The 13,620-nt window shown below is 40.6% G+C and overlaps 1 protein-coding gene across 4 annotated transcripts in view; it reads right to left on the minus strand.

Annotated features, from left to right (window-relative positions):
• The window catches only part of NADK (NAD kinase), a 40,969-nt gene extending 27,509 nt beyond the window's left edge, over positions 1–13,460 (minus strand). For 3 of the 4 annotated variants that reach the window (XM_025211588.1, XM_025211584.1, XM_025211568.1), the window contains exons 1-2: positions 8,435–8,506; positions 6,312–6,531 (exon numbers count right to left, since the gene is read on the minus strand). In XM_025211588.1, coding sequence (XP_025067373.1) covers positions 6,312–6,490 — 179 coding nt within the window. In that variant the 5' untranslated portion in view covers positions 6,491–6,531; positions 8,435–8,506. Of the gene's footprint in view, positions 1–6,311; positions 6,532–8,434; positions 8,507–13,440 lie in introns of those variants that run through there. The other variant, XM_006016189.2, reaches the window with a different exon arrangement.
• Positions 13,461–13,620: the final 160 nt, after the last annotated feature.

Raw genomic sequence — 13,620 nt, forward strand, 5'->3', positions numbered from 1 at the left:
TGATTTGAATCGCTGTCCCGAATTGATTTGGAGATTTGGCTGCTACTGAATCCCCAAATCAGCCAGGCCCATCTCCCCCAGCCTGGCAATGGCTGCCCAGCCTGCACCAGCTCCCAGCACTTGTAAAAAAAAAGGCCCAACTTAGTGGGTGTTGCCAGACGGGGGGGGTGATCCCCATTGCCCCCCACTGCATGGGGGGGGCTTTTCTTTAAAGGGCCAGGAGCTGGGGCAGGGCCCCCCCCCATGGTCCCCTCCTCCAGCCCCCTCTCCCCTGCCCCTAGTACTTACCAGCCCCAAAAAAGCTGCAGCTCCCTGCTGCAGTCACCAGGAACTGCCCGAACAATCAAAGCTCTCCAAATCTTTTATAAAGATTCGGAGAGCTTTGAATCAATTTGGACCTTTTAATTGGTCCCCGATTCGATTTTGATTTGGAGATTCAGCCACCAAATTGGGCTGAATCTCCTCCAAATCAAATCACCACTCAAAGCTTTATGCAGCCCTAGTATCTACTCCAGTACTTTGTGTTAAGAATATTGGGGAGAAAATGAGGTGGAGTAAGTGCTTGATCCATCTGCTTCTTTACTGCTTGCAGCTTAATTTTGCTGTTTAGTATTTCTTGCTTAAATGTTTCTTGAAGTTCTTTCCAAATTTTAACAGTATCTGCACTACAACAGCAATCTTTCTGTAGTTTGTCCAAGGCTCGGAAAATAGGTTTTAGTGTATTCAGCAAATGTTCTACATTTCTCTTTAGTCCAATGTTGACTACTCTAGCTGTGATACTTCCATCAATTTTGTCACAGTTTTCTTCACAGATCGTCATTAGAATAGGCCGGTTCTTAACAAATAGCTCAAAGCAGTCAATCACTGAATTCCAGGGTGTCATTTAGGGAAGAATTACCTTGCATCTCCTAGCTGTCTTCAATGAAACTGAAGCAAACTAGTTGTCTCAGAAGTATTGTGCAGTTTCAACAGGATTTTACTTTATTCCTGGAGTACTTAAGTCTTTGGCTAAAAGATGCAGCAAATGAGCACAGCTTCCATTAGGGGTGCACCACCAATAGAGATTTTTTGGGCTGGTACTGACGGACGATTTTTAAGGAGCCATACTGGCCGATACCGATCCAATTCTGATATGCAGCCAGGCAGCTTGGAGACCAGTGTTGGGTTGGTAAGTCTGTTGTGGGGGAAGGGAAGGGATGTGGGGGCGCAGATCAAGGCCCCCCACGGTGAGGGAGGGAGTGGGGCTGGGGCAGGCATTGCTGAGCCTAGGCGGGGTGGGGCGCAGGACAGAGCCGTAAGCAGTTTGTCTGGGGGGTGCTGGTGGCTCACACTGGGGCAGGCACCCCAAGAGCGCATGTGCCCCTGGATCTGCACACGGGGCAAGGTGGGATGCTGCTGCAGGCTGAGGCTAGAGACGCACTGGGCTCTTCCTGGTAGGGGATGGACTGAGCTTTTCCCGGGGCAGGCAGTAATGGCACTGGGAGGGGCTTCAGCCACCCCAAAATTTGCCGTAGCCTCCCTGTAGCCCCACCCTCAGTGCCACTGCCGCACGCCCTGAGCGCAGCCGAGCCCAGGCCCTCCACCAGGAAGAGCCTGGCGCCACCCCAGCCCCAGCCCGCAGTGGCAGCCCACCCTGCCCTGTGCAGATCTGGGGATGCATGCTCCCATGCCCTCCCGGGGTGCCTGCTGCAGCCATCCCCACACCCCCCCCGCCCCCCCGGATGAGCCACTTGTGGCTCTGTCCCTTGCCCCGCCCCCCCGCCCTTTCCCCCCACAGACTTATCAGCCATTGCTTCTCTCCAAACAGCCGGACTGCATTCCTGGCCACGTGCGTGCTGTGGCGGTGCATATGCACAGGGCATTTATCGGCCACATCAGGCAAAAAAGCCGTTTGCTGATACTCTCAATTTTCTCCTACATCAGTGCCAATCCGATATGCGACCAATGTATTGGTGTACCTCTAGCTTCCATATAAGTTTCAGGTTTGCGTCATTATATCCTCTTCTAAGTTTCTTCTCATCTTTGCTACATTTGCAGCATTAGGTTCCAACACTTGTGATGAGTTTGCTGCTCCTTTGCATCTAGTAGTATAGACCCTGCATCCCTTGCAGGATCAAGCTCCTAATACATGAAGTATTGCACCATATTTTTGAAGCTTAACCTCAAAAGTTAGATTCCACCCCCCAACATATAGAAGAAAAATCAGCCTTTAACTCCAGGGTTTTTAGTAGAAGCTCATTAACTCAGTATATTGTTTTATTTAAATTATTTTGAATGGATTGCATTAAATTTATACCTTAGCCTATGCTGTGGTAAATTCAAATTTCATTTTAAGCTGGTTTATTTTGAAAAAGGAAAACTATAAATTTAAATATATTTTAAAATCTGATTAATGTTTTTAATTTGATTTTTTTAATTAAATAATAATAATAATAAAATCACCTTGTTTGCCTGATCTGCAGGGTGGATAAATTTGCCTAGGATGGTTCAGACAGGGATGTTCCTTCCTTGAGCATGATTACTACAAGATTTCTCCAGATTCCTTCCAGCCCTACTTTTCTAAGATGTAATGCTTTTGTTAAAATTGTATGAGTAATCATCACTGCGTTATACTTCATTGTTACACGTAAGCTCTGAACTTAAATGTGCATGGTCTAGACACAGGACTTCTACTTCTAATGCAAGTTTACCTCGAGCCCCAACTTCCTCCATTTCAACAAAGCTGTAAAATGGGGATAAAGCTTACCTGACGTAAAATAAAAAACTAATTCCAGCAACTAAGTGAGAAGTACTATAAGCATTCAAGTCACTCCCAGCAGGAGAGTGCTTTTCCTGTGCTTCACTCCAGTAACATGGTAACAGCTGTTCAAAGAAAGTTTATGGATCTGCAAACACAATATTAGTAGTGGAGTAATTTTGTTATAGATATAGTAGCAGAACCCAAGAGGTGAGAAGACATTCAACATTTGTGGCAACTCATCCCAAGAGTCACAGTCTGCACAACACAGACAGGAGATGAAGACTGGAGGAAAGCGATACAAGCACAGGCAGGCAACCAGGGCAATATCCTGTTAGTTTCATGCTTAATAAAATGAAGCTAAGTAAACTTTGCATTCTAGTAACAAAAGCAAATAGGTTTCCTTTCCTCTAGCAGGACAACAGAAGTAACATTGGATCCATGCAACAGAACAATGTGTTTGCACATTCATGAAATTTTAGGCATGGCTGAACTTGTCTGATAAGGAGGCATAAACAGAAAATGTTTGAAAGCTGCCTACGTTTATTTCATCAATAGAGAAACAGAAATGCAAGTGTTTAATGAATATTTCTTAACAGTCTAATGAAAGAAAATCAGTTACCACAATGCACAAGAGCAAAAACAGTACTAAGAAGCTTCTACACTCTTCGGAATGATCTTGCTTTTAATTGGGTACTAAAATAATCTCCTGCTCCCATCCCATTGCATAGCTTCCACAAGTTCCTCTCAAGTTCTACCCTCTACTCGGAGGGCCTCCTTCACAGTACTCCAAGTATGGCTAAACTCCTTCCCTTTTGTCCCACAGCCTGGGTAGGCACCAAGAAAGCTTATGCCTCTCTGAACCAGTTAATCTCTAAAGCAGTGATTCTCAACCAGGCTGCTACAGCAGCCTAAGCTGCCGCCAGATCTTTTGAAGGGTGCCAAGCAGTGTGCAGAGATAAGCAAAGGGTGAGGAGAAAAGCAGATAAGCACATGCTTGTGCCCTTCCCCCTGCCCACAGCCACTTTCCAGGCTGTCTGCAATGAGGTAAACACTGTGGTATATAAATTAGCTGTTGTGGATTGAGTGGCACCCAATTTCAGAAGTTAGAGGGGTGCCTTGTGACCAAAAAGGCTGAGAACCACTGCTCAAAGATGCCACCCTGCAGTACTTTCTGCCTGACTTCAGAGTAGCATGATTTAACTACTTCTCTTGTCAAAAGTCACCCTTAAATACCTGTCCTATACAGCATTCAAGTAACAAAGGCTACACTGGGTGTAATGCATTTGTAATATTACAGCACACACTGTTTAGATTTGTGTACTGTAAGGCCCATACTGCAAACTGCTGAGCACAACTCCTGCTGAGATCAATACAAGTAAAAGCAGATCAGCAGCTTGCAGAATCACAGCTTTAACCCTGGTGAAGGAATCTGTATTTGCTAAGTATAATTTACTCATTGTTATCACCATGCCCAAATAGCTCGCATGCATTTTAAGTAAGAATTTTGTGAGACTTTAATATATGTACCCTTTTAATCAGCAAAGGAAAGGATTCCTTAGCATGAAAAGGGATGAGACAGTATTACTACCACTTACTATTAGACTAAGAATGCATGTTAGTGCTTTAGAAATGTTTATCACTGTGAGAAGTGTCTCCTAAGTCTGTACATACAGGCTATTATTCAAATACAACAAAGTGAGCCTCAGAATTTTGATATTTTAGAAGTCTCTTTGAAAGTAAACCTATTATAACATCAGTCAATGAATGGCTTAAGTAAATCTTGAAGGAGTGACCTTTTAAATAGCAAGCCTCACTGAAACCACAATGGACACCCCTGAACTACAGTTATATGTAATACTTTGAAATTATTATCTGTCCACAGAACACACCAATGGACAAGAAAAGGAAAAAGTGAAAAAAGATGAGAGGTAATCAACCAGCAGAAAAGAAGAACAAGTTTCTATACTGGAAGAAATTACCTAAAATATTCACACCTAGAAAAGAGAGCAGAATTTGAACTAAATAGCCATTTGCACACAGAGAAACATTAAAAAGTTTAAAATCCTGTGCGCACAATCTGCATTTAAATACTGTTGGCTATCTGGCATCTTACACATAAAAAGACTGCTTTCTTATGTTATACATTGCTGTCAAACAGGTAACTATAGAACCTTTAGGTGTTAACAAAGTTTCCACGGTCCTGCAAAGACTTTTTAGTATTGACTTTATGCACTTGCAGGTACTCTGTCAAGGCTGCATTTGCTAAGAAACATTTTTATACAAGTACTTGAATGCAGTTTACAGGCAACTGGTCCTAGGTCTCAGGAGAAGATGCTGAAGAGGTCTATATCCCAGGAGTCAGCTTAGAGGTCCATGGCTAAAGAGGAGTGCCTAGATTCTCATCGTACTTTAGCAGCTTAAAAACACCTGGAGGTTTGGTAGCTGAATCCCCCAATAGCAATCTGGTGAGTGACCCAGAGAAAATGGCTCTGCCAGATCCCATCACAAGGAGAAAGATCTAAAATACCAAGTCCAGCCCTGCTCCTACATTCTAAAAAAACCTGGAACTTTTCCTTTGTCTTGAATATCAAACTTCAAATCAGTGTACCTGTAACATCAAAATTTGTTACATGCTTTGATTTTGTAAAGATGTATAAGGCTCATTAAGTTAGACTAAAACATGACAGAATACAGAAATCTGTCAGAAGGCCAAGCTATTCTGAGATACTGTAAGTTGGATACCTTTTTGTGATGGTGGTCTTAAAAACTGACAATTAGCTTAAGAGAAACCACACTCTCACCCATTTCTGACAGCAAGGTCTGTGCCAATAAGCTATGGAGACATAATAAGATTTTGTCTATAAAGAACTTGTCACAGCTAGAAGTGTACACAGACTTTCTTTAAGTCAATTTTCTCATCCATAGGCAAGCACTTTGAGTATGTGAATCATTCCATATATACACACCTCTTCTTCGTTAGAAGACTTGTCTAATACTTTAAAGGATATTACATTCTTGTGAAGACAAAAATCACGAAAAATTTCATGTGTGATTAGATGTTTGTTATGCAAACACAAAGCATCGATAAATTACTTACCGAAGAAACAGCAAACTTCACACAAGAGATATGTTGGAAAACTACACCTTTATCTGTCTTCTATTCAAATTATGTCAACTGCAGCAACTAATAAAAAACTACTAATACAAATTAAAAGCTATTAATAAAAAAACTCAATAATCAAAGAGAAGTAGGCTAATGGTTTAATGTAGGCGTAGCTTTTCCATAGTGTGGTCTGCACATGCGTAGGTGATGTATAAAAAACTACTGGTCTGCTCCCGCACAGACCTCTTCTTTTTTTATGCATTTTCAAATGACACACTGATAGCAACTACAGCAGTTGTTGAAATCAAAGAGCAATATCTGAAAAGGTATACTACTTTTAGTAGTCTTAAACGTTGCAGTGAAATAGGCAGAAACAAGCAGCTGGCAGAATTATGCAGGCAGTCAATTCTGCCCACCTAAAAAAAAAACATAAAATAACCGTCAACTAATGTTTAGCTGATTTCATACCTGAATTCTTTGGTGCTCCCTAGGGCTGGTGAAGCAGACAAACTGCGAGACTTAGCCCGACCCCGGATAGGGTTAGCACAGCTCCACTCCTCATCATCATGACAGGCTGAGCAATGATAAGCTGTTTCTGAGCTCACTTCATCTCTACTACTGTGAAATTTTTCTGGTTCTATCTCCATAGTGAAGGTAAAGAAACTTCAGTCAGGGGAAATATAAAATCCTATGGGAAAAAGAAAATAAAGTTTTAATTTAAGAGAGTAAACATACCAAAACTGACAGAGACATTAAGTTGATAGTCTTAGAATTTGACAATTTTCAGAGCAATCTGGAAAACTCCAATGCTTTGCCATATCACAAGAAGGAAACTAGCAGAAGATAGAGGAGAAGTGATGCACATTAGATGCTCCTGATGACAGCGGCTTGGGTAGTTTGGCACAACTTGCACCTCCAATTTGCAGAGCTGATAACAGCTTTTCCCATTCCATAAGGAATGTTGTACAAAAGCAAAAATGTTTCCCTTTGATATGCAACATCAAAATATGTAAATACATTCATATACTTGGTTTTATCCCCAACAGATAAAGGCATTTAGGACATTTTTATATATACATTTTCGTGCTCCGGTGTGTTGAAGCAGACTCAATTAATCAAGTCTGCTCCACACAAGCTGACATGCACCGCACTGCGTTGCATGCAGTTGTATAGGCAGCAAAATGTATATCAGCGCACAGAAAATAGTAGCAGCACGCTTTTGAACTAAAACCCCTTTGATGCGTTTTAGTTCAAAAGCACGCTGCCATCATTCTGTCAGCTATGATGTGCATTCTGTCACTTATATAACTGCAGGCAACACAGTGCCAGGTGCTTGTAAAAAGCGCCCAGCAGTGGCGTAAGCATGTGTACAAATGCCTTTAATGCTTTGTACAATCCAACTTAAGTGCCTTGTCTGGGTTTAGGTGCTAACAGGATTAAAAGCATCAAGTTATAAAATCAAATATTTTTTTCAGTGCAGCTTTGTATCTCAGCAACTACAATACTGAAGATGTGGAGCAAATGAATAAATGACATTCAATTAAGTCTCAAAGGAGTCAACATTAGATAATATAGAAGTTCTTGGTTTAAAATACTTCACAAAAGATTAGTCTTAATCCCCTTGTAAGGGCACCAAGCAATTTGCCTGCTCTCCACACAGAGATATTAAGAAAGCAAGATTCGGCTGTTGGCACCAGTACAAGGATAGTCAGTATCAGAGCCAGAATTAGAACTTTGGAGTTCTGGATCCCAGAACCCTTAGCACAAACTGTGCGTCACGAAACATGAAGAAAATAAAAATATACAACAATATACATTAAAGACGAAGCATTGACTTCAAGGTTACAAAATGCAGAGCAACTCAGTTCTATAAAGCTATTTGTAGAGATTCATACACACATTTTAAAGTAGTTGAGAGAGACCTGTTAGGAAAACTGAATAGCAAAAAGCTTCCAGACAGGCACTTCATGCCAAGTTTCAGGCAACAGGAAATGTATTAAACTTCCTGTTGCATGGAGTTGATTGAAGAAGTGGTATTAAGACAGGCTGAACTACAGAGGAAGGAATGGACCTGCTGAGTAAAAAAACCAAACAAACTTTATGAAAATATGATAGCTACAGTTGTGTTACAGCTTCAGCGAACTAGCTCTAAACTCTGCTTTCCTTGCTACTTTCAGCCTGACTCTGATTAAGTAATAGGCAGTGTGTAAGTAATAGCAGCAACAGCTTTATGGTGCATGGGCACACATGCACACACAGACACTTTAATTACTAGTGGATGTGCACACATGCACACACAGACACTTTAATTACTTTCTCCCTTCAAACCCTATTTAAAGAGAGCAGGGCCCTACCAAGCATTCAAACCCAAGTATATATTTTTCACTACTCAGATACTACAGTACTCTTCTCTTGCCTTGGATTTCATGAAGCCAAAACAGACATTTGATGCTGAACATTAAATGGAGGTATGAAATATTCTTCACTGCAAGAAAAGTGACCAAAGGTTCCAGTGCATCACCAAAATCTGAGTCCCTAAATCTTCTCCTTACCAAAGCTCCCTTTGGGATTTCAACTTCAAAAATGAATACCTTTTAGTTCGAAACAAAGCACTCCACCACACAGCTCCAGAGTCTGCTCCTATATTCGGTGCTGCTTTTTCCACCAATACTAAGAATTCTGTATCTAGGCAGTTTCTCACTATGGCTTCACCTAGTTTAAGAATCCTTAGCAATGTATAACTAGCAAACAAGACTAATTGTATAAAGGAAAGCTAATCTGGAGACAAACAGTAACCAAGATAATTAAGCATGGATAAATATTTTACTCTTTAATAACTTTGGTGGAAGCTTATCTTGCTATAATATTTGCAGGATTGCATTTTTAACATGTCTATTCTTCTACTGCATAGAATCCCCATGCATGCTGTAAATGGACAGGATAGCATAAAATTAGAAGAGACTTGGAAGCAGGAAGATGTTAACAACAGTAATGGTTCTTTGCCGTACTACAGCAACTTCCAAATACCACAAGATAGCTTACAAATAAGAAGACACTTTATAATCCCCTCTTGTTATGCATAGGGAAACTGTCTCTGAGGAGATGTTTTAGAGCTAGCACTGGTTCATTAATGAATTGGTTGGAAGTGATACTTAACATATCAATAACCACTGCTTCATTCATTTCTGGTATGCATTTGTCCCCTAAAGGCCACAACTACAAAAAGAAAAGCTACAATTACCAGCATGCATTAATAATTTGTAACATGGTGAATGTGTTAAGAAACCAGTGTTTAGTTGCTAGTTACTCATTGCTTAGAACCACCCATGACCTTGAGCTGGGAAAGGCTCATTTCAACATGCTTTTGACTTTCCTGCTGTCTAGTAATTACTGAAGAGGGGGCCCACTTTCAGAAAGACTGAGCAAAACAACATACCTGTTTGGGAGTCCGTTATTTAATTGGTTTATGCTATTATGTATTAAAGAAGACTGAGAATTTGGATTCAATATGATGGAAGTAATTACTACCAGAAAAAGTGTTCATTTTATCCTAGAGTTTTATACAATTTCTCAGGATTCCTGGCAGGCTACTGCTGAACTAGTTATACAATGCAGTTCACTTTAGGGAATTATTAGTTACAGAAAGTTTAAAAATTAGACATTATACGCTTCAAATGAAATGTGAAGAAGTATTTCATCATACTGGTATTTAAAATATGATGTGCTGGAAAGCCCCTTGTATTTATTCATCTTCTGAAGCAGTACAGGCCAATGTTTTTGACAGGCTTTCCACAAATTAGCCCTGCACCTTCCCAAGTACCACTCCAATCCACTACTCTGCTTCCTGCCCAAGCTCCTGCTCTTTCTGTTCCCTACCCTGTCTGCCACTGTACTGCTTCTTCCCTCTCCAATCTGTCACATGCTACACACAGAGGCTGCCTGTACCACAGGTTGGCCACCCCGTTCTGAAGCGAACCATTGCTTTTATTTTGGAGATTCAGGGATCAATGGTTTCTCATGGGCATTGGCAATCCTATACAGGATTCTTAATTTAAAGTAAAGTAGCTTTGAAGATCAAATAGCAGGAAGTTTCAACTTCAAGTTTTTCCTTACAACTTACCTACAAATATATAGCCAAGTTTCTTTCAGCCTATTAGCTTCCAAGGAAAGCACCATACATAGATAAGAAAATAATTTTTTATTGACTGTCTATACACAGAGCTGCTTTATGAAACACACACCATTCCAATATATTGTATCCAAAAATCAAATTTAACATTTTAAAGACACAATCCAGTGCCTTAAGTCTGTAAGTGTCATCCTTTATCAGTGACGTATTAGGTAACTGTGTTGGTCTGAGACAAAAAGAAATGCAAGAAACTCTAGAACTGTTGGTTCAGAGATGATACCTTTTATTAGACCAACTAAGAATTCACAAAAAAATTATATTTTTTTTGCAATTTCTTAGTTGGTCTAATAAAAGGTATCATCTCTGAACCAACAGTTCTAGAGTTTTGCAATCCTCTTTATCAGTAAAATTATAATCCAAGATACACTAAGGATTTTGTAATTGTCAAGCACATGAATACAGCTAATGTACATCACATACAATATCCAAACATTGGTTCCTTCAGTCTCCAGCATCTTGTTATTTCCATGAAATTGTACTATGTGCCATCATATCCCAGGTCAAAGGAATTACTGTTCTGACTTGTCATTATATTTTACTTTGATTGCTGCTTATTAAGCTACCATTAGCCAATTCCGGTATGCTTGTAGCAAGTCATGCCTAATAGCCAATATTTTTATGCTTACCCAAAGCCAAATGCTATTCAATTCTTCTGCAAAAGTGACTAATAACCTCCCACACACCTACTTCCAAGTATTTAGTTTGCAAATCTCAGAAGCAACATACCTTACGTGTTAGAACATATAACAACTGTTCGCTCTAACACAGTTTCCTTTTTTGTACTAACTTCAACTAAGAAGCCTGGTAATATCATCTTGATCTTTAAAGATATGTTTCATTGTAAAATTGTCTGAAGGAAAAAATCTGAACTAGTAAAGATCAAAATATTTCACTGGCATAGCTTTTGTACATTATTAGGATGCTGATCACTCAGGCAATTTCACAGAGTCAAACATGAGATATCCGAAAGCACACTAATGTTTTCCAGGCTGTGAATATTTTGCAAATTCATCACCCAACTAGGTAACTCACTGATCCCTTCAAAGTGCCTTTACAATGTCTCATGAGCACATAAGGTTGTGATCTCAAATATTTTGGGAAGGAAATTTATTTTCAAAGTGAAGTTGGTCCTCAAAATGACTCTCCCCCTCCCTCCTCCACCTGCCCAAATATGCAAGCTTCTCACACGGTAGAAACTACTACCGGCTTACCAATAAACGACACAGTTTCAACAGTTTAATATATTTCACTGTTTTGGATATACCAGTCCTTATGACTGTTGGAACATATTCCCAAGGATCAAATTTTATACAAGTTTCCCCATAATTTTACACTGTAAACTTATTAGTCAGTCAACATGAAGACACACACTCCAGGCAGCAGTCTTGATACATATTTTGAATCCTTCCTTTTTCATGTCCTTATGACAAGATATTTAGCAGAATTCACAGATTTGTTGGAATCTGACATGGCCGTGCCATGAGCACTTCTGTTATGGCCCTGAACTTGTGACCTCTGGACTGTCAATCCTGCACCTTAGCTCCTGTATCACCCCAGCCCCCCTAAATTTTGAATGATATATGATTTATTAAAAATGGGTATAAAGCACTTGAGCAACAGATAAATGTTTAAATTTCTAAAGGTGCCATAGTAAGTGAAGACTTGACACACCATTTTTTGTCACAGGTTATTACAAAGAGCAGAGCTTACACCTGGAGTTTTAAAAAAGTTAAACCATCTTAGATGGCAAAGCCCCAATGTAAAAGTGAACTCTCAGAAACCGGGTCTTGGTTTGTTTTAAATCTAGTGCAATCCTCCCTCCACCAAAGATTGTTCTGTATTCAATATTCAGTCACTAAAACTGAAGCCTGAAGAAATTGGGACCAACTTGCAGCACTGTGTGTACAAGGCAATAAAGTCAACATTGCAGATAAAGGACCAATTAAGAAATTCCAACTTTATTTACAACAAACACTTGATCCTCAAGGAGGTCTCTTGAAGCATAATGAATATTTGTTTTTATCTAAAGAAGAGTCTGATCTAAAAAAAACTCCTACAAACTGTTTCAGGATTTTTAAGGAAACTCACCAATAGCTTGTCTTTAGTCATTTATATCCTGCTCACTCCTCTACCCTGCAGCTGCAGCAGAAAGGCAAATGTTTTCCCTCCTACAAGTTTATCTCAAACACCTGCATAGACACCTGTTATGCCTCTACAGGCAGATGTCTGTGAGACTTCTCAAACAGCCTTTCGGGAAAGACAGATTTAAAATGCCACGCAGGGGCAGGAAGATGAGATGGAAGAAAACTGACAACTTGCTATTATCAGTAAGTTATTTTCTTTTGTCTCTCTCTTCCCCTGGATTCTCTATCAAGTACCAGCATGGCAATAAATAAGGTAGATGTTACTAAAAAGAGTCTCTCAGAAATGTACCTGCCAAATGCAGCATCAGTGGAGAACGTTAGCTTAAAACTACAAATCAAGGTGGAAAGAGCCCTATAGGGAGTCCACAGTCTTCAACCACGCAATGTTTCCCACCTCAGACTGTATAAATGACTGTTCAGATTACATTAGGGGTGTTGGTTATAGCTGTGCTGGTCTACAGACACACGCAGACAAGCTTCTTTGGGTAGATGTGATATCTTTCATTAGACCAACTGAGTAGTTGGAAAATTGTTCTTTGCAAGCCCTTGGGCACAAACATCCTTCTTCAGGCATAGGGGGAATCTGCTGCTGTTCTGCAGTACAACATGAAAATCCCTACGAAGCGCACACCATTAGTTACATGACATACCATCCCTCCCTGGAACCTATACAGGAAATCCTCAGACAACTGCAACCCACACTCCCTCTGCCTGAAGAAGGGCGTCTGTACCCAAAAGCTTGCAAAGAACAACGTTTCCAACTATTTAGTTGGTTTAATAATAATAATAATGTCACATCTACCCAAAGATCCTTGTCTACCAGTTGAGATTACATGCTACTTCCAAGATATCCTCTTCTAAGACTCCTGGGAGATCAGTACAGGACAAGGATTTTGGGATCCAATTCTTTTGCCAACAGATCTCTAGTTTAGGATCAGTCTTGTCCATAGATCCATATTCACAAACAAGATTTTAAGATTGCTGAAACCCAAATATTAAAGTTACCTACAAGTCAGTTTCTTCAACTTTTAAAGCACAAGGAGAAAAGCGGCAGCTTCCTCCCCCCCCCACATTTTAAAACTCATTAACTTCAGAGATGAGACCCCCAAGTTCGCCAGATGAGACACCTTTCTTAACAAAGCACCAAGCACTTCAGTAACGCAGCTCCCATTCATACACCATTACACCTGAAGCATCCACAAGGACGGCTGTCACCAGCCTCCATCAAAACCATCCTCCGGGTGCAGTGACCTAACCGTCTTACATCACCAAACTCCTGCCGCCGCGGTTAACAAGACTCGACTCAGTTCTGCCTTCAGAAAAAAGTTAGCTCCAAACAGAAGAAGAAAAAGAGCACAGAAGACGAGGCTGGGAGGGTGGCGAAGAGGTCATCGGGGCCACCCCCCTGCTCGGAGCAGCGCCACCCCAGCCCCAGCCCCCGCAA

The sequence above is a fragment of the Alligator sinensis genome, unplaced genomic scaffold (genome assembly GCF_000455745.1).
Source record: "Alligator sinensis unplaced genomic scaffold, ASM45574v1 scaffold366_1, whole genome shotgun sequence".
Taxonomy (NCBI): domain Eukaryota; kingdom Metazoa; phylum Chordata; order Crocodylia; family Alligatoridae; genus Alligator; species Alligator sinensis.